The 21,135-nt window shown below is 38.6% G+C and overlaps 1 protein-coding gene across 5 annotated transcripts in view; it reads left to right on the top strand.

Annotated features, from left to right (window-relative positions):
- Selenoi (selenoprotein I) overlaps positions 1-21,135 on the top strand; it is a 45,513-nt gene that overhangs the window by 12,897 nt on the left and 11,481 nt on the right. For 3 of the 5 annotated variants that reach the window (XM_013070119.3, XM_004839138.3, XM_013070121.3), the window contains exons 2-7: positions 2,264-2,332; positions 3,045-3,153; positions 5,676-5,750; positions 10,400-10,662; positions 11,548-11,656; positions 20,205-20,253. In XM_013070119.3, the coding sequence (XP_012925573.1) occupies positions 2,264-2,332; positions 3,045-3,153; positions 5,676-5,750; positions 10,400-10,662; positions 11,548-11,656; positions 20,205-20,253 (674 nt within the window). The remainder of the gene's footprint in view (positions 1-2,263; positions 2,333-3,044; positions 3,154-5,675; positions 5,751-10,399; positions 10,663-11,547; positions 11,657-20,204; positions 20,254-21,135) is intronic. The other 2 variants (XM_087216590.1, XM_013070122.3) reach the window with 1 other exon arrangement.

Below are 21,135 nucleotides of genomic sequence, written 5' to 3'. Positions count from 1 at the left end.
AAGAGTGAAAGTACAGGGGATCAGTGAGACTAAGGTAAAGAGGCTCCTGCTGAGAGTCTGGATGCAGCTTTACAGCCTCTGAGCCTGGCCAGGAAAAGCAAACCACGTTCTCCATCATCTTCTTGCTACCTGCCCTGGATCTTTGTCCTGGTTATACCATTATAGTCAGGAGGGGTTGGGGAAATGGAGGAACTTCAGGCATGGAGTCTGCTGAATAAACATTTAGTTCTTTGCTAACAGTACTGTAATTATTTTCTATTTATTTACTTTTTTGTTCCGTCATACTTTTAAGTCTTGAAATACTGAAAATAGTTCCTCCATATTCAGGAAGAAATTTGACCTTTAAATTATAATTTAACATATGTTAGCTATCAAATGTTTACATATATGTAGTTTAAGTATGAAATATAACCCAAACTTTTCAAACATTTGACTAGACTAATATAATTTATAACTTTTTTTTTTTGTACCAGAGGTTGAACTTAGGACCCTGCCCTTACAAGGCAGGTTTTGGTGCCACTGAGCTAAATCCCCGGCCCCTAGACTAATGTAATTTAAATGTCAAATGGTTGCATTGGGTAATTTAACCTAAATAATACCGTGAACTCCTTGACAAATGAGACTCCCTCTTACATTTTATATCCTTCCCCACACCTAGCGAAGTGCTTTCTGCGTGCCAGGGGAGAGAGGATGAGAGAGAGAGAGAGGTGGGGGAGAGAGTAAGGGAAGAGATGAAGGAGTCACAACTCTTAGGGTTTACATACATACATATATCTGTTAAAATGCCCTTGAATTTTACCAAATAGCTCAGTAATTAGAGCATAGGCTCCATCTGTTACCATACAACGGTAACCTGTTTTTGGCTCCTTTGCTGACTTACGGAATCTGCTTTCTTACTGTAAGTGGATCTGTATTCCTTTGGTGCTCAACACACGTATAATAATATTAGCTGTATTATTTTTATAAAAGCCAGGTTGTGTTGTAAGGGCTTCACATATGTTATTTAGTTTATTTTTTTATTTTTATTTTTTGGTACCAGGGATCGAACTCAGGTCCTTTCTCTTGCACAGCAGGCAGGGAAACCACTGCGCTAAATCCCCAGCCCTACATGTGTTATTAACTTACCTAATCCTGTGACAGTCCTTTGAGGTAAGGGCGATCATACTCACTTTGCAGGTGAGTAAACTAAGAAAGAGGTAACTTGCCCAAGGCAGCATAGACAGGCAGTATACCAGTAATGGTACCACGGGGGAGACTACAGTCCTGTAGGTGAGAGGGGGGAGGGGAGCTGAGGTGTGTGGTCAGTGTTTGACTGTACACGGCGTGTGTTTTACTGATCTGCGTAATAACTGAGAATATGTAAGCAATGTAATCTTTTTAACTGAAACACTATGGTATTATAAAAGTTGACTGAGAGGGAAGGGTGAGGCATTGATCATCTTGGCAGTTTGCACTGTGGAGGAGTATATGTGACTGAAACAACCACAGTATGATTAACTCTGATTTGGGGTTGATCTGTAGATTTCCCCTGTGACTGACCCTTTCTTTTCTTTTTTTTGGTACTGGGGATTGAACCCAGAGCCTTCACACTGAGCTACATACCCAGCACTTTTTCCATTTTTAAAAATTTTGAGACGGGTTCTCACTAAGTTGCCCAGGCTAGGCTTGAATTTGCAGTCGTCTTGCCTCAGCCTCACAGAGTGCCGGGATTAGAGTTGTGCACCACCTTGCCTGACCACCCCTTCCTTCTTGCCGTGAGAGTCGTACCTGATTCGCCCTCTTTTTTTTTTTTTTTTTAATTCTTTTATTGGCACATTTACGGTATACAGTACGTTTACATGTATCATTGGGTGCTTGTCCCTGTACATGATGTATCTTGGTTCTTATTTTTTCCCCATTCCCTGTGCGCCCTTCACCCCTGCACCCTTCCTTATTTACATAGATTTCGTTTCCATTGTTTTCTTTTCTCACAATTTTTCCTTTCCTTTCTTCCCTTTCCCCTTCCCCTCCCACCACCCCTACCCTTTGGACCTTTTCCTATTTCAAATTATTGATTATTCGTTTTAATCATTTTAATCCTTATTTACACTTTCTATGCCCTCTTTATATTGCTCTTCTAGTTTGGTTATTCAGATGAGGTGTATTTATTCATATAAATAGGTGTATTTTGCAGGTTATTTGTGTACTGTTGTTTTCCTTTGAAAAATATGGACCTATTTGCTAGCATGCAAGGACTAACTCCACGTATTTCATTTCTTAACAGTACAGTGCTGTGGACAGCAACCCACTCTCTCTGTACGTCATGCATCCATTTTGGAACACTGTAGTGAAGGTGAGATGATTAATAGGCATGTACTTTTTGTTTAGTTCAGTTTTAAGTATTTTAACCTATTTTATGGTGTTAGGGATGCAGCTTTCAGTTTAGTAAGATACTCAGACATACACTACACTTTCTCTCTTCTGAGACAGGGTCCCGCAGTGTAGCTCAGGCTGACCTCCAGTCCTTCTGCGTCAGCCTCCCTAGAGCTGAGATTATAGGTGTGGACCACTTTGCCTGGCTTGACACACCACACGTTCTATTTTCCCTTCCCTTAGTCACATACCTTTCGCATTACCTCATTGTTGAAATCTAAATTTATATAATGTAAGCTCATTTCTCTAAAATGCCTTTTAACATTTTCTAAAATTTTAATTTTATGATTATAAACTATTTTGGCTTATAGGAAATACTTCTTTTTTGGGAGGGGGCAGGTTCTCTCCCAGTAGTTCAGGCTGACCTTGAGCTCACTGTGTAGCCCAGGCTGGCCTTGAACTTGTGGCGATCTCCCTGCCTCAGTCTCCAGGGTGCTGGGATTACAGGTGTATGCCATCATGCCCAGCAAAATGCTTATTTCTATCTACTGGAGATTATGGCTAACATTTTTAATATGTAGAACTCCTGCATATGATCTTTCACATTAATAGCTTTTATTATGACTTAAATTTTTATGTGTGGTGTTTATCAAAGATTCCTTTAATTATTTTATAATTATTTTGAAAAATAGGTATTCCCTACTTGGCTGGCTCCGAATCTGATAACCTTTTCTGGCTTTCTGCTGGTTGTATTCAATTTTCTACTTATGGCATACTTTGATCCTGACTTTTATGCTTCAGGTAAGAATATTAGCTTAATATAAAGTTTAAAATATCTGAGTAGAGAAAAATGAGGTGTAGTTGGTTATTTTCTTATTCTGTTATGGTGCTTGTATTTCTGAAAAGCTTTGGGTGTTATAAAGTTATTTGAGATGTCATAATTGCATATAAAAACTGTTGTGTTATGTATGTTTCCATTAAGTTCTAGAAATATAAGACCATTTTGCCTGTTGAATTTAGATGTGCTATCTAAAAGCCAATGAAGTTTTGGCAAATAATAATTAGATTTACATGAAGGCAGAAATTTAGGATAGCAAAACTATTTAAAAATGAATTCAAGCAGGGCCCAACATACCCATCATCCAGGAATATCCATCCCTTCCTCTTTTCTAGTCATGGAAGGAAAATCTCCTTTCTTCTAAAGGGGATGTGGTCTGTCCTGCCCTCTGTTCATTCCCCACTCTGCTCTAATGACTCCGAGTTTCCTCTGACAGTGCTTTTTAGACCTAAATGTTTTAAACATTTTCACTAGTACACGTTCGCAGTACATAGTGATCACATTCTTTGAGCAAGTTGGTCCATGTGCATAACACATCTTAATTCTTTTTTCATCCCCTCCCCGCCTCCTCCCTAAATGTTCTTCATGCTGGCCTCGACCCCTTTTGGGGAAGAGAAGACCGGAAGCACTTTGGGGGTCAGTGTCCAGCCCGCTTTCTGCAGCATCCTTTCCTGTCCGCTCTGCCACACCCAGCTGTTCTCCTGGCCACAGGAGTCTGGAGTGTTTGAAGGATGAGGGGATACTGGGAGACAGGGTTTATTGTTATTGTTCAGCCAGTTCATTGAGTGGAAAGGAGTAGAAAGGTGGAGGCCAATGAGTAATTTTTGCCTTCAAGCAGGAGAATTTGTTTTCTGATCAGAATACCAATAAATGAGTCAAGTGTGGTAGTGCACACCTGTCGTCCCAGCACTTCGGAGGCTGAAGCCTGGGAATTAAAAGTTCGGGGCCAGCCTGGGCTACATAGTGAGTTTAAGGCTGCCCTGGATTACACATGAGACCTTGTCTCAAGAGAACAAACAAAATCAAAACTTCTAAATGATGTAATCCGGAATTTTAGTGTTATAATTTGTCTGTGTTATGGATTCAGCAGACTTTTGTGGACTGACCCAGAAGAATCAACAGCCATTGGTGGTATTGTTTTGTAGGAAAATTTGGGGTTTCAATCACTTAGCATTTTTTGATGTTATTGAAGTTCTGAATATTGAAACTGTGTATGCTGAATTTTGTCAACTAACAAATTTTGTCAACTAACACATCTGAAAATATAGCAAAATGGTCACTGAAATCTTAAATAGCATAAGAATAATCAGTAAGATTAAATTTTAGTAAGCATGGTTTTGGTATTATGAGGCTTTTTATTGTTTAGATTTTTAATTTTGTATTTTAATCTTTAGGAAATGCTTAAATATTTACCTTTGTAATTAGAAATACTATCTGACTAAATAAAGTTATTACCTCATTCAGAGAAATAAGAATATATAAAATTATGTACATTTTTTCAAATCATAGAACTTGAATGACTAATAAACCAGCAAGTCCCAGTAAGCTTGGAAAATGCAAGATAGGAGAGGTTAAATGATATATTCAGAGTTACACTACTGATGGATTACAGAGGCAGGCCTAGAACATAGAGTTCTGGGTTCTCAGTTGTTTCATCATAGGGAAAAAAAGTGAGATCCAGACATTTTAGATGACTGTGATGCTGAAATTATACAGTTGAGGAAATCCATCTATAATGAGAAAGTATTGTATGAAGGCTCTGTATATATCAGTGGCTTTTCTGTCGCTGAGACAAAGTACCTGACAGCCACAATTTTGGATACAGTGCCAGTGGATTCAGTCCATGGTTGGCTGGTTCTAAGGCAGAAGCCGTGTGGTGGAAGAGCCTGGGAGAAGAAATTTGCTCATGTCTTGGTGGTCAGGAGGCAGAGAGAATGGAGGAACCAGGATGAGAATACACCCTTCCAAGGCACACGCCAGCGCATACTCTGAGTGACCCCACTTTTCTGACCAGGCTCCACCTCCAAATGTGAGACTTTGGGGGCCATTTTAGTTCTAAACTGTAACAATATATGTTTGTAGTATAATCACAAACAATAAGAATTAGATTGCATGCAGTCTTTTTTTTTTTTTTTTTTGGTACCAGAGATCGAACTCAGGACCTTGCACTTGCGAGTCAGGCGATGGTATCACTGAGCTAAATCTCCAGCCTGCAATCATTTTTATAAATTTAAAAAATATGTTATTTTTCATTGTGGGCTAAGTAATTTTCAAGCAAAGGGGAACACTTAGTCTTGAATTACAATACAAGCTCAATGCGAATACTTATTGTTAATGCAGAGTTGAGTGTTAAATTTTAGTATTCTGCATTCAGCATACTGTGCTTGAATCTAACAAATAGAAACATTCCTCATTGGCAGGAAGTGGTATGGTAAGAATGATTGCAGAAAGACTGCTCTCAAATCTTGGTTGCTTTCCTTTACAGCACCAGGTCACAAGCATGTGCCTGACTGGGTTTGGATTGTTGTGGGCATCCTCAACTTTACAGCCTATACGCTAGGTAAGAAAGTGGTAAATACTGATTTAAGCATTTTCCCCTTTTTATTAGTATATGTTTGCAATATATAATAAATACATTCACCTTGGGGAATTGGTGCATACACAGAAGACATCTTGGTTCTTTTAACTTCCCCTTCCCTTTCAGCTCCTCTTGTCTTCTGCCATCCCTGGATCCCTTTCTGATCTCCACGTAGTCTGTCTCCCATTTTCCTATCATCCTCTTTGTACTTTGAATTTCTCCTGTAGGAGAAACCATGAAATATTTAACCATCTGTATCTGATTTATTTTACCTAACATTATGATTTCAAGGCGCATTCATTTCCCTACAAATGATTCAAACATAGCCTTCTTTATGGCAGAGTAGTACTTCATTGTATATGTACACCACGTTTTCTTTATTTGTTGATGAACATACAGGGTGGCTGCCAAGATCTAGCTGTTATGAGCTATGCTGCTATAAGCATGGGTATGCATGCATCACTGTAATACGATGTCTGTAACTTTCAGGAAAACCCACAATGAGCTAGGATGGAATTTTTATTTTTATTTTCTTTTTGAGCAATCTCCATAGTGGTTATTCTAGTTTACATTTTTGCCAACAATGTAGAAGAGTTCCTTTTCCTTACAGCCTTGCTAGCACGTTTTGGTTATTGAGTTCCGGATGCTAGCCATTCTTTCTAGTGTTGGAATCTTGGTGGTGTTTTGACTCACATTTCTCTAATGGTCAAAGATGCTGAATGTTTTTTCATGTACTTATTGGCCATATGTGCTGCTTCTTTTGACAAGTATCCGCTCATTTTTTGATTGTATTTTATTTTGAGGGGCCTAATTTTTAAATTTCTCTATATACTTTAGATATTAGTCCTCTGTCTGGGGAATAGTTGACAAAGATTTTTTCACATTGTGTAGGTTGTCTCTTAACTGTATTGGTTGTTTCCACTACTCTGTGCAGAAGCTTTTTTTTTTTTTTTTTATAGAAGCTTTTAAATTTGATAAAATTCCTTAGTTGGGCTGGGGATTTTTAGCCCAGTGGTTCTGCCGCCTGCCTCGCAAGCACAAGGACCCGAGTTCGATCCCCAGTACCAAACAAAAAAAAATTCCATAGTTGATTCTTGGTGTTATTTCTTGTGTAGTTGGGGTTCTGTTAGAAAGTCCTTGTCATGGGCATACTGTGTCTTTTTTTTTTTGGTACCGGGTATCGAACTCTGGACCTTGCGCTTTCAAGGCAGGCGCCGGAACCACTGAGCTAAATCCCCGGCCCAAGTTTTCCCTGTTCTACCTTCCAGCACATTAAGTGTTTCTGTTTTAATATCTAAGTCTTTGATCCATTGATTTTATTGATTTTATTTTGGTACAGGGTGAGAGATAATGAGTCTGGATTCATTCTTCTGCGTATGGATGGTCAGTTTTCTCAGCACTGTTTGCAAAGAAGTGATCTTTCCTGCAGCCTATGTTTTTGGCAGCTATTGTGGAAGATCAGATGGCTAAATGTGCCTGGTGTTGTTTTTGCATCTTCAGTTCTGTTTCATTGCCTCACATGTCTGTTTTTGTGGCAGCACCATGCTGTTTTTGTCACTGTAGCTTTGTAATATAACTTGAAATCTGGGATTGTGAGGCCTCCTGCTCCTAGGTATTTAATTTTTTTTGAAGCTATGAAGAATGGTATTGTTTACCTATTTTCTTTCTTGGTGGGTTCATTGTTGATACGCAGGAACACTATTGATTTTTGTGTATTGATTTTGTATCCTGCTATTTTGCTGACTTTGTTTTTTCTAGTAGTCTTTTAGTGGAGTTTTTTGGGTCTTCTATGTAAAGGATCATGTTATCTGTGAATAAGGAGAGTTTGACATCTTCCTTTCCTATACGAATCCCTTTTGTTTCCTTTTCTTGCCTGATTGCTCAACTGATGTTTCCAGGACCATATTGAACAGGAGTGGTGATAGTGGACACCCTTGTCTCTTTTTGAAAATACAGTGGTTTTAGTCAGTGGCTGGAACAAGGAAAAAGGAGAGTGGCTTGTGAGTCTGACTTTTGACAGCATTCCCTAAGAGCCTTTTAATGTACTATACTATCTACCTGTTGCTTCCAGTCCACAGCGTTTTGTTTTGTTTTGTTTTTGGTACTGGGGATCAAACTTGGGACCTTGTGCTTGTGAAGCAGGCAGTGGAACAAACCACTGAGCTAAATCTTTGGCCCCAAGTCCACAACCTTTTGGTAAAAATCCTGACCTAACATGAACTATTTGTTACAAAACCTGTCTTTAACTAAAATGAGGCAGTTTTTTTTTTTTTTTTTTTGGTACTGGGGATTGAACTCAGGACCTTGCACTTGGCGAGGCAGGCAGCAGAACCACTGAGCTAAATCCCCGGCCCCAACATGAAGCAGTTTATAATTTTTATTCTACAAAGTGTGACTATGCATTCATTTTGCTACAGAAGTATTAGAGTATTTGATCCCAGGTCTAAGTCCTGGGAGGGTCATAGGAGATATTTTTCATAATATATATAGAATATACCCTGAATTACCTTTCTAAAATAAAATTCTTAGACGTACCTTGGAAACCAGACTTATGAAGCTGGAATGGGCTCATTGAGAAAACTTATAAAACCTAATTAATATGTATTTCATGATTTTCATATGATATAGCTATACAGGAGCTGCATTGAAAATAGGAAATTGTTAAGCCAATGAATAATGGAAAAGACTTTTAGAGGATATTTCAGCTACATGACGAGAGAAAATTTCCCAACCCTGCATAACAGAGATCTGCAGGGTTTGAGCCGGTGTTTTGGGATTTATCTTTTCATGTATTCCTTCGACAATATTTATAAAGGCTGTCTTTTCTATGGACTGACCCAGGCTCTGAGGATAATACTGTGGTGAGCAAAGTAAGCACAGTTATTGTAGGGATCCCCTACCTTGCTACTGGGGATGGAACCCAGGGCCGTGTGCATGCTAGGTCCTCTACCACTGAGCTACACCCTCAACCTCTTCTCTTCCTTTTTAACTAGGTTTGGTTATAAGTCTTTCTGCAGCAGGCTCCTCTGTTTCTTCCCCTAAGTTAAGCCATTCTCTTGTGCTTTTCTTTAGCTTTCTCTTTTCCTTATTCTCTGGATCCTCATACTTAACATTCTTACTTTCCACTATTCCCATGTTTATATCTAGGCCTCATTTGCCTTCTGTGTTGCTAGTAGTACTTTTGGATTGAGTTGCTTGACATTACCATGTGAGTCATCCCTCACACCTTCAGGCATAGTCCCTAAAATTACAGTCTCTCCTGTCTTCACTCTTGCTGCTGCATCTGACTTCTTTCTACGAACACTACTACTCTCTCAGTTACCCAGTCTAGAACCTTTAGAGATTGTCGTCTCTTTAGGCCTTTTGTCTCTTTTGCAGCATTCTCGCATTTTTATTTCCTTAATGTTCACCTGTCCCCAGCTTTTCATTCCTACTGCCCTCCATCTCCATTTTGGCCTACTCATTATTGCCCTCTTTCTAGCCTGTCATTCACAACGATGTCATGTGGATTTTCTTACAGCGTCACTTGCACTCTTGTCAGTCCCCTATTTGTGCACCTTGTAGTAGCTTCCTGTGCTCCCTAACACCTTCAAACTGGCTCGGACCTCGTCTCTAGCCTTTTTATATTGCTGTCTTCATCTGGCTTCTAGTCAGACTACATTACTTGCATTTTTTGAATGTGGACTCTACTTTTCCATCTCAGTGTTTATTCCGATGGTACTCCTTCCTCTTGAAATGGGATACTTCTTTATCTCTTACCTGCCGAAACCCAACTCATTCTTTATGTCCTCTCTCAGATTTCATCTTGTCTTAAAAGCCATTCTAGGTTATCTTAGCTTGAAGGAACCCCTTCTTTGCGTTACATGAAGTTTTTTATGATTTGTGACATAACCATACCTTTATTTATCATGTTTGTCCCTTTCTCAGTTATAAACACTCAGAGGACAAACTTAATTTATTCTAAGATTCTTGTAATTTTACAGCACGAAGAATAGTGTATTATTGCACACGTTCAGTAAATTTAATTTTTGTATATATATATATATTTTTTTTGTTTATTTTTTTTTGCTACCAGGGATTGAACTCGGGTCCTTGCATTTGCGAGGCAGGCGGCGGAACCACTGAGCTAAATCCCCGGCCTAATTTTTATATTTGCTGAGCATTGTACATGTTTTGAATGCACTTGAAAATACAGAAGCAGTAGATTTGTGAAGAAATGACTGATTTCACACAGGATGAAATAGGTGTTGTAACTGAAGTCCGTTTGGATCCTAGAGCAAGGAGTGAATAGATAAGTTGGAATGAAAAGTTATTAAGTGTTTAAGAGTTTATGATTAGTAGAACAACCCAGTTGGGATGTTTGGCAGAGCTAGAAGAATTCAGACTCCAGCTAGATAGTTCTTAGATCTAAAATTGACACCATTCAGTGTGCTATGCGTTCTGATTTTTAGATTATACTTTAAAGAAGTATACATTTCATATCTCAAACCTTTGAATTATGGGAATTACGGGTATGGTTTTTATAGTATTGGCTGGTAGCTACACTTACCAGTTCTGTGATGTACTGATTTGTTTTTTCCACCATACCAATATAGGTGTTGACTCTTTCTCGTGATGTGTTTTTGTTGCAGATGGCGTAGATGGAAAGCAAGCTAGGAGGACCAATTCCAGCACTCCATTAGGGGAGCTTTTTGACCATGGCCTGGATAGTTGGTCATGTGTTTACTTTGTTGTCACTGTGTATTCCATCTTTGGACGAGGATCAACTGGTGTCAGTGTTTTTGTTCTTTATCTCCTGCTATGGGTAGTTTTGTTTTCTTTCATCCTGTCCCACTGGGAAAAATATAACACAGGGATTCTTTTCCTGCCATGGGGCTATGACCTTAGCCAGGTGGTAAGTACATGTTCTGTGTTAAATTTTCAACACTGCCATGATGTTTTTGGAAAGTTCTTGTCATTCCTTGTTTACTGCCCTTATGCCGTTTTGGTTACAACTGATGTGTGTTTTTCAAAGAACAAGTAAATTTTAAAAAATTGTTTACTTGTTCCTGGAAAGTTTCAAACATATAAAAATAGAGGAAATATTATAACAAAGCCTAGTATATCCATTACTTATCTTAGGCATTTAGCAGCATGTGGCCAGTCTAGTTTCATGTCTACCCTCCTTCACCCCTTTCCAATTCTTTCAAAGGAAATGTGATAAATATTTTGCTCTATATCTCTCAGTGATAAAGACATAATCACAATGCCATTATTACATCAAAATATAATGGTTTCTTAATGTTATTAAACATTCATTTAAACTGTGGATTTTTGTAAAAAAAGATAAGATATTCACATGTAACTCATTTACTGGCTTTTGTCTTCATTGCCAAATTTCAGTGAGTACAAAGCTTTCTCTTCCTTTAGTCCTGCCATTGGATCCCAGGCTTGATGTTGCATTTTGCCCATTTGAACCTAAGCCCTCAGAAGCTGGAGTGTGTTTGTAGAAGGAGGTGGTTGGGTGGGCAAATGGGATCATCTTAGGACCTAACCAGGGTATGGGACACCTTTGAAATGCTTCAGATGATAGCCAGTAGAAGCTGACAGAAGTTAGTTACTTTATGGCATTGTTGACAAAGAAAAAAAGGCAAGACTTGCCATATACCAAATTTTAAGAGTATTTCTTGCATTTACTAAAACTGTTTGACTAGACTTAATGTTGGGTGAAGCTCTGTCAGCTCCTGGTCTCTTCAGCCGTTAATGCCTCTGTGTGCTTTTGTCTTTGTTTTCCTTCTAGACTATTTCTTTTGTCTACATAGTGACTGCAGTTGTGGGAGTTGAGGCCTGGTATGAACCTTTCCTGTTTAATTTCTTATATAGAGACCTATTCACTGCAATGATTATTGGTAAGAAGCTCCATGTCAAAGCCTGTTTTAACCATCACTTTGTTATCAAAAGCCAGTGTTTGACTATAACAAATGACAGCACTCCTGTCCCTGCCTTGCAGCAAGCAGAATAATCCTACAACTATATAAGACTTCAACCTAAACATTAAAGAAAATAAAGTTTCTTTGTTTTGATTTTTTGTTTAGCACCAAGCCTTCTCCGATCAGGGGGAAATGCCAGAATAGCTCACGCGGGCCTTGGAAAGTAATCGTTCAATTTAACCTAGACTGTACTGGAATATCCACATTTAGGTGGACATTTGATGTAGATTTCATATTTACTTCAATGTTGAAAAGTAGTAGTTTGTGTGAAATAGAGCAGTTGAAATGTAGAGATTAATCTATGCACTTCAAAAATGAAAGTTAAGAATCTTTTCCTCTCAGATACCCACCCTCCTTCCACTGAGTGCTTAAGGTCTTTATAGGGTACTGTTTCCTTATTTTTTTAGCTGAAGTGGATATCTGTAGGGTAATTGAGTGTAGGACAGGGTCAGCAGTGTGGAAGGGTAAAGAGGGAGAAGAATCTGGTCGCTGTGTTGAGTGCACTAGGAATGGCACTAAGGACTTTGTAGAAGTAAAAAGCACACCTATAGGCTGCTGCTGTGTTACTTACCTATCCCCGTCTCCTTCTGTTGGTGAAGTGTGGCAAGGGAATGGAATGAGGTAAGGCTTAGAAACTGCTAAAAACTGTCTGTACTAGGCATGGACAGTGCTTGATTTTGGAATTCTCAAAGTCTATGTTCTGGCTTTCCGAGGAGTGGTTTGGGCCTTTTTCTATGACTCAGGAATATACATTTTGGAAACTACCCTGTAATGTACCAAAAGTTCATTTTTTGGTACCTGTATAAGCTGTTATTTCTTTACCTCGAAAAGGTTACTTTTTTCTACTACCATGTAGTGAATCTTGATTTTAGCAGCCTGTCCTAGGGTAGGTTTGCTACATTTTATGCTCAGTTATTAAAGAAAAAATGTGAAAATATGTCTGATATGTGAGCATAGTTTTGAATTGCACTCTTTAATAGACACATAATTTTATTTGTAATTTACAAATTCATTTGAATTCTCTAAAGTAAAATAACCCATTTGTTTCTCTCTGCACAAAGAAATTAAGCAGCTTTCCCAGTGTTGTGTCCAGCAGGTACAAATGGATAGAAGAACCGTTGAGCCTGTGCCATTAGCTCCTGCTGATAATATTGGTGGTGCTGAGGTGGCTGGGTGGGCAGAGCCTCAGGGTGAGGGGGGGGGGTGGAAAAGCCTGGTAGGAGGTGAGTGGCTTGTTTGCATGGAAGGTCACCACCTTTGGATGTAGCAGACAGGCTACCAGGGTAGAAAGCAGAATTCAGTCTCTACTCCCCCCTTCTTTTTGTTGTGAAAAGGAATTGAACATCTGCATTCTTTGTAGCTTTTCTACTTTTATACAGTGGATTCCTATGTGTTACCACTTAGCGTCAGCAGTCTTCATTACCCGTGTCAGTCTTGTTTCAGATGTACCACTTCCCTCTAATCCCTGGGTTATTTTCTCATATACAATCTGTTATGCTTCCCACAGACTTATTGTTCCTGCTGTACTTCATTCCTTTCTGTACATCTGACTTAGTGTATAGTGCTTTTTCTTAGAATTTTGAAGGTGTTCTTGTAGGATTTCTTGTAGTGTAGATATGGTAGCAATACATTCTTTGTATTTATGTGAAAACATTTTTGTTTTTAAAAATTTTGTATTTTAATATAATACCAGTAGATATTAATTAATGTTAATAACCAGATTAAAATATAAAAGTGTTCTATGAAAGAATTTTTCATAACAAAAATGATTAGAGAATAACTGGTGAATACACTGTGTGTCATGATCTAAAAAAGAATATATATTCATTTGCTAATCTCTCAGCTCATTTCCTAGTAATACTATACCTTTCTTTTGCCTAAAACATTTTAAGTATTTGCATAGTATCTCACATTCTGTGTAATGAAAACATCTTGATTTTGTCTTTTTTCCCCCTGGATTTTAAATGTGTCACTCTAATGTCCTCTAAAATCCATTGTTTCTGAATCAGCTTATATATCCTTATTACCCTATGTGTAAAGTATTATTTTTCTTTTCTACTTTCAAGTTTCTCTTTTTAAAATCTTTGGCTTTTGGAAGTGTGACTAGGATTGTTCAGGCATGGTTTTCTTTACGTTTGTCCTTACTGTTTGTTGAGCATGTTAGGTATGTTCAATCTGTAAGTTAATGTTTTTGACTGTGTATGGGAAATTTTCTGCCACATTTATTTTTTCAGATTGTTATGCCTCTTCTCTCTCTTCTAGGACATATGTATGTTATATATATGTTAGATTTACTTGCTGTGTCTTATAGGTAATTTTCTGAGGCTTTAAGTTTTTCTTTACTCTTGTTTTTGTTTATTTGTTTATTTTTGGTACCAGGGATCGAACTGTGGTCCTTGCGCTTGCAGGGCAGGTGGCGGTACTCTTGTTTTTAATCTGTTCTTTGTATTAGATCATTTCTGTTCATGTGTCTTTAAATTCATTGCTTGCTTTCTTCTGCCATTGCCAGTCTGGTGTTGAGCCTGTCTTTTCAAACTGTCAATTAAGTTTTTGTACTTTTCAGCTCTAGAATTTCCACTTAGTTCTATTTTGTTTTTCTGTGTTGAGAATCTCTATCTGTTTATTCATTATCACCATATTTTCTTTCAGTTCTTTGAACATGTTGGAATAGCTGCTTTATAGTCTGTCAAATCCAGCAGTTTCTAATGATTGCTATTCCCTCCTTTTTGGATATCTAGCAATTTTGTTGTTGTTGAAACTAGACATTGTTATTGTATGTTGGGGTGTAGTTCAGTGGTAGAGTGCTTGTCTAGTGTGAAGGAAGCCGTGGGTTTGATCCCCAATACCTTGTGAAAGAGAAGGGCCATAGAGAAAATATTTGTAGAGACTTTGGAATCTGTTTTGTTCTTCTGAAAAAAAATGTTTTTGTTATTCTAGTAGGCATTTAACTTGTTTGAATTCAGACTGAGATATCTGTCCCTCACAGTATGTAACAGCTGATGTCCCTATGTAATTCTTTTCAGCTTTCAGCCGCCCCACCTCCCCTTCCTAGTGCTGGAGATTGAACCCAGGCCCATCCACATGCTAGGGAAGTGCTCTACCACTGGGCTACATCTCCAGCCCTTTTTATTTTTTATGTTGAAACGCAGTCTTGCTAGGTTTTCCAGGCTGGCCTCATAAACTCATGATCCTCCTGCCTTGGCGTCCTGAGGAGCTGGGATCACAAGCATGCCCTGCTGTGCCTGGCCAGCTGCTGTTTCTTTAGCCTGGTTTCTTGGGGGATTGTTCCTTGTTTCTCTGTAGTTTAGCCATCAGCTGAAGATTCAGGCAGAGGTGATACTGAGATTTTGGTGCTCACCTCTCTGTGGTTCTTGCTCTGGGGTTTCTCATCCTGAATCTTCAGCTGCTCTCCCAGCAACTGTGTTCTGTCCTCTGATACTTCAACACAGCAAGGCATCTTCCTCTGCAGCCCAAGATGGAGTGGCTCAGAAGCACACATAGTGAAATGAAGGGCACAGCACCTCCTGGCGTGAGTGAGTCCCTGGGTTTCATCCCCAACCCGGGCAGGGGTGGGCGTGGGGGGTTCAGCCGACCCGCAGGTCTCACTAAGGGTGCCTATGTCTTTCAAAGGATAGCATCTCCTCTAATTTCTACCCTTTCGTCATGTTCCTGAGGACTCCTATTTGCTTACTTAGTTTAGTAGCCCCCAGGGATTGGAGCGAGTTTATACTCAGATTGAATCAGCCCTTCCGCGTTGCTGGGGTTTTTTTTGGTACCGAGGATTGAATTTGGGACCTTGCGCTTGCGAGGCAGGTGGCGGCACCACTGAGCTACATCCCAGGCCCACTGCATTGCTCTTTAGATGCCCTGTCCCCACTTGCAGTATCTTTGCTGCTCTCAGTTCTAATAATATTGTCTCCACAGCTGGCAAGGAAGGCTGAGGTTTTCCACCATCTGGGATGGGTGAGGTTAGGGTATAGATAGGCAGGCCTCAAAGGAGCTATTCCCTGGTGGCCCAAATGTGAATCCTTCTAAGGTTTCTGCCTGCTTTTGACTGTTTTCTAGTACCTTCAAGTAGTCATTTTGAATATTTTTGTCTAGTTTTTAGTAATTATTTGTGAGAATTGCCCTGCTTCATTGTGGTACCATTAACAGACATTTCCTCCCTTTAGATTATTTAAAAGCAAATTCAGACATCATTTCATTTCATTCATAAACACCTCTTGTATAACTGTAAATGATAGTTGTTTTTTTGTGGTGCTAGGGATTTATTATGATAGGCACAATACCACCGAGCTACATCCCTAGCCCTAGATTTCTTCTTTTAAAACATACAGTGGATCTATATATTGCATTTGATTGATATGTTATTTAAATCTCTTTTGATAAACATACGTTTTCTTTTTCTGCCTTGTAAATTTTTTTTTTTGGTTTTTTTTTTTGGTACTGGGGATCGAACTTGGATCCTTCCGCTTGCAAGGCAGGCGGTGGAACCACTGAGCTAAATCCCCGGCCCCATTTGCCTTGTAATTTATTTGTTGAAGAAACTGGGTTATTTGCCCTGTGGAATTCTTACATTCCGCATTTTCCTGGTTGAATTCTCATATCATTTTAACATATTTCCTGCCCTCTCATTTTTCCTGTAAAATAATAGTTAAACCTATGGGCCTGGCTAGATACAGGTTTCACTGGGGGTGTGGTATGAGAACAATGCTTATTAGGTAGTGGTATTTCCAGTTGTATCACATTAGGAGGCACACAGTATTAGCTGTCTCTCTCTCTGTTTTTTTTTTTGGTACCGGGGATTGAACTCGGGACCTTGAGCTTGTGAGGCAGGAGCTGGAACCACTGAGCTAAATCCCCAGCCCTTGGCTGTCTCTTTGTGATGTTAATAGTGATTGGAGGTTCAGATATTCTATATCATTGCACTGTTAGCATCTGTTCTTCACCTGCCAGTAGTAGTATTCACAGTCATTGATGATCATTACTTAGGAATCTATTCAGTGGATAGCTAGGGGACTCAAATTTGTTGGTTAGTTTTATGATAAATTTCCAAATAAAATTTGAAATTACAGAATTTTTACTTAACCTCATTGATCTTACATTTGTATCTCCTTTTAAACTATGACAAAAATCTTGATGTTCAATAACAAAATAATTACTCATTTGCTTAATTCTGTGAAGCACCCAGTTTCAAAATACAGTACCAGGGGCAAGGGATTTAGCTCAGTGGTTCTGCTGCCTGCTTCTCAAGTGCAAGGACCCGAGTTCGATTCCTGGTACCAAAACAAAAAAAATCATTCAAAATACAGTACCAAAATCAGCAAAAATATGGCTCTTGAAAATAGTGTAAGGTTTTGGCTTCCTCGATTTTATTTGACCTTACAATTTGTCCCACTAGAGATGTCCAGTCAGGTTACTTAATTCAGAGGTTATGCGGTGAGTTGTGGATATGTACATACAAATTTTTATTTTATTAGTGCATGTTTGCAGTGCATAATGATTACATTTATCATGTGGAGTTGGTACATGGACAGGACACATCTTAATTCTTTATTCATCCCTATCCCTCCCATCCCTCCCTGCTTCTTCTGACTCTTGGTTCCCCTTCCTAGTTAGAATTTTTGACTTATGAGAAGTTTGTTTTTTTTAAGGATTTTAAATAATTGTGTAACATACTCATGAATAAAGTCAAATTTATAAAACAGCATATTCAAAGAAGTATAACTTCTATCATCCTCTTTCTCTTTTTTCATAGATAACCATTTTTCTTTGTAGTTTTATGGCTTATCTTTTCATTGTTTCTTTATTGTAAGTAAATGAATATTGTCTCTTTTTCATGATAACGATGGTATTCTGTGCATACTTTACTCTGTGATGTCCTTTTCCCCACCTACCTGTATATCAAAGCGATCCTTTCATCGTGGTGCATAAGGGTCTTCCTCATTCTGACTTAATGATTGTGTGGGCTGCTCGATTGTGTGGGTGGGTGTACCACAGTGCACCGCAGTTTGTTGAACCAGCCCTCTATTCATAGCATTTGGATTCTTTCCAGGCTCCTCTGTTGCACACGTTGCTACAATGAATAGTCTTGCACAAATGTCTTTTCATATTTTTGCCAGGGTATTATGGAAGAGATTCCTAGAGTCGAATTGCTGGTAAAGGATAAATGTATGTCATATTTCTAAACATTCCCGTAATCCCCTCCTTGGGGATTGTATGACTGAATTTCTACCAGCCAGTTTCATCCACATAGTACACTGTCCAACTTTAGTGTTGATGGTTTTAATTGAAGTTTCTGTTTAATAAGCAAGAAATGTGAGGAACCAAAATATTTTTATGACTGCATTATCTTCATTTTGATCTTTTAAAAAAATTAATTCTGACCTTTAATTAATGGCAGTTTGAAAAACAAGCATAGATATTGCTATACATTATGTATATATTCTATAACTATTACATTCTTTTTTTTTTTTTTGGTACCGGGGATCGAACTCGGGACCTTTCACTTGCAAGGCAGGCGCTGGAACCACTGAGCTAAATCTCCGGCCCAACTATTACATTCTTAAATGTGGAGTTTAATAGATATTTAAATTAACAAATACTCTTACAGAAAGTACCTGAAGTACTACTTAGAGAAGAAATAGAAGACACAGTCTTTTTCTTTGGCAAGCTATGTAGAGTCCAGGCTTTCCACATGCTTATTGTACTTAAAACTGTTTTAGCCCAGCTACTCTGGAGGCAGGAGGATTACAACTTCAGGGCCAGCCTGGACAATTTAGCAAGACGCTGTCTAAAATAAAAAGGAGTTAGAGCTCAGTGGTAAAGTGCTTGCATAGCATGTGTGGGCCCTGGGTTTGATTCTCCAGGACCTCAACAAACAAAGCAAAACAAAATAACCAAACAAAATACTTTGCAATTTTTTAAACTAAAATTAATCTTGGTAGCAAACCTCGGCCTGTTTCTGACACCTCAGAGCCTCAAGTAATCCTGAGTTAATTAATTTAGCCTTGGCTCCCCTTCAGTGGTTCTCAGTTTGATGTGGAGTAAGCTAAATGCTACTCAGGAATGCTAAAATTCCTGAGGACATTAAGCATATCATTGTCTTCTTTCTAAGATAGTCTAATTTGACAGACTATTTCAGTTGGGCTTGTAAGGAGCAGAGTAATTCATCTTTTGAGAGAAGATTTCTGCTGAATTCTAGTCTTTTTTTCTGTTCTTAGCCAGCTGTTTTAGGAATTGTTTTAAAGGAATGTTTTTTACCTTTGATCCTTAAGATTATATAGCTACATTGACCTAACCAATAGTCACCAGGAAGGAGTCGAGAATAGACACATTAGGCTGTGACAAGTATACAAACGAAGTGTGCAGAAAGTTGGGAGATATCTTGGTTTGTAGTTTGAAAGAGAGAGAAATCAGGAATTAAAATTGCTATAGACCACAGAATCAGAAATTTCCTTATACTGGGGATTGAACCTAAGCCTTTGCAATGAACTACATCCCCAGCCTTTTTTTATTTTTTATTTTGAGACAAAGTCTCACTAAGTTGCCCAAGCTGGGCTCAGACTTTTGATCCTCCTGCCTCAGCCTCTGAGAGTGCTAGGATTACAGGTGTGTGTCACCACACTCAGCTAGACTCAGAGAATTTTTAAAATGGAAGGGACACTAGGAAGTCAGGTTGTCAATAAAGGACACAAAATAATGGTTAGGTGGCTAGCAAGCGCATTGGGAGAATGGAATTAAAATGGCAGAAGAAGGAAAGAACTGCAGTTAGCAAATAATCAGCTACATCATCTTATGTAGAAGTCAGAAATGAAAAGGGATATTGAATTTGATCATTATGGAAGCCTGGTAAATTTCAGGAATGTGATTTCTGCAGGTTATGGGGCAGAATGAATGAAAGAATGCTAAGAAACTGAAACAAATGGTGGAGTAAGACAGTAGAGGGGCAGCAGAATCAATGGTAGAGTTTCTTGGGAAGCCATCCTTACAGGTAGGATCGGGAGGGGAGAAATTGAAAATCTCCAGGAGGTTGAAAGTAAGTATAAATAGGAAGCCCAGGCTGCATCTCTCCTTCTAGGAGCTTGCACTTACGTTTGGATTTATTTATAGATGCTATTCCAGGTGTCTTCATATGTAGTAATTTATTCAATTCTCAGAATTTGATGGGGTTGGTACTGCTAGTTTCTCTATTATGTAAATGAGGAAACTGAACCACTGAAAGGTTGACTCCCTAAAATCACATAACCAGTGTATGGTGCAAACGAAATTGAGGTCCAGATTGACCGTCGCACTGTGTCGCCACTGTTTAGAAATGCTGTTTAGAAATGTGTTTGGTTTTATTACAGAAGTAAAGGTGAACCTGAGAATTGTTGGGTCTAAAAACATTGAGTCTTTTGTGTGGATTCAATTATTATAATGTAATCACTTGGCTACCTCATGATAATTTAAATATTCTCTCTTTTAGGTTGTGCAGTATGTGTGACTCTTCCAATGAGTTTCTTAAACTTTTACAGGTAAGTGCTTTATTTTTTCAATTGGGCAAGAAATATGAATGTCTTTAGCAATTGTTATGTAGCTGAATTTAAGGATCTGTTTTCCTTTTGGCATCTGGACATTTTGAAAAAGTCTTAAAGCCAATATTTTGAATCTAAAATAGTAGTCAATTCAGCCACACCCAAGGCAGCTGGATCTTTTGTTACAGATTTGGGCTCTGCAGTCTTCCAACTTGTCACTCTTTTAAGTAAATGTACCTACAAGGAGGCAGAGTTTGCCTATTAAGTATTGATGTTTCCATTCTGTTCTATAAATTGAGTATGTGTAGTTGACAAGATCATAACATTTCTGAATGTGTGTAGGTTGAGACCAAAGTGACTTTATTGACTCTTGTCAAACAGCTTTTGCATAGCAGTTTCTGTCTTTGGGGAGAAGGGCTTCGGAGGTAGAGAGAGACCGTTTCATATCTCTGACCTATGCGTGTCCCCACTTTGTTCGCCTGTACTGTGTTTACTTATTGTGTTCTGGGTAGATTTTTCTCTTTCCCTGCTTAATAATTTTGTGCTGGCTGTTTTCTCTATTGTTTCTTTTAGTTGAGACACTTTCTTGTACTTCCCACTTCATCTTTGAGCTCAGGTCTGTCTCAGAATCTTACCCCATGGCAACCCAAGCTCTGTGTATCTGTCATATTTATTGCACCTGGAAGTCATTCATAGAGACCATAAAGCTTAAAGCTCTGAAGGCTGCAGAAATTGAGTCATTTCCTCCTTATCTTAGAATTGTGAGGTTTTGATTGAGCAATATATTGGGACTCTTTTCAGATGAACAGATGTATAGGAATACTTTGTTTTTCCCTCTGAGAAATCGCAGAAATCAGATTTATTTGATGAGGACTTTAAAAT

This window comes from Heterocephalus glaber, unplaced genomic scaffold (genome assembly GCF_053883595.1).
Source record: "Heterocephalus glaber isolate CG9 unplaced genomic scaffold, H.glaber_assembly_v1.0 deba00001457, whole genome shotgun sequence".
Lineage (NCBI taxonomy): Eukaryota > Metazoa > Chordata > Mammalia > Rodentia > Bathyergidae > Heterocephalus > Heterocephalus glaber.
Note: the sequence above shows the minus strand (reverse complement) of the source record. Positions and strands in the feature narration are given on the sequence as shown.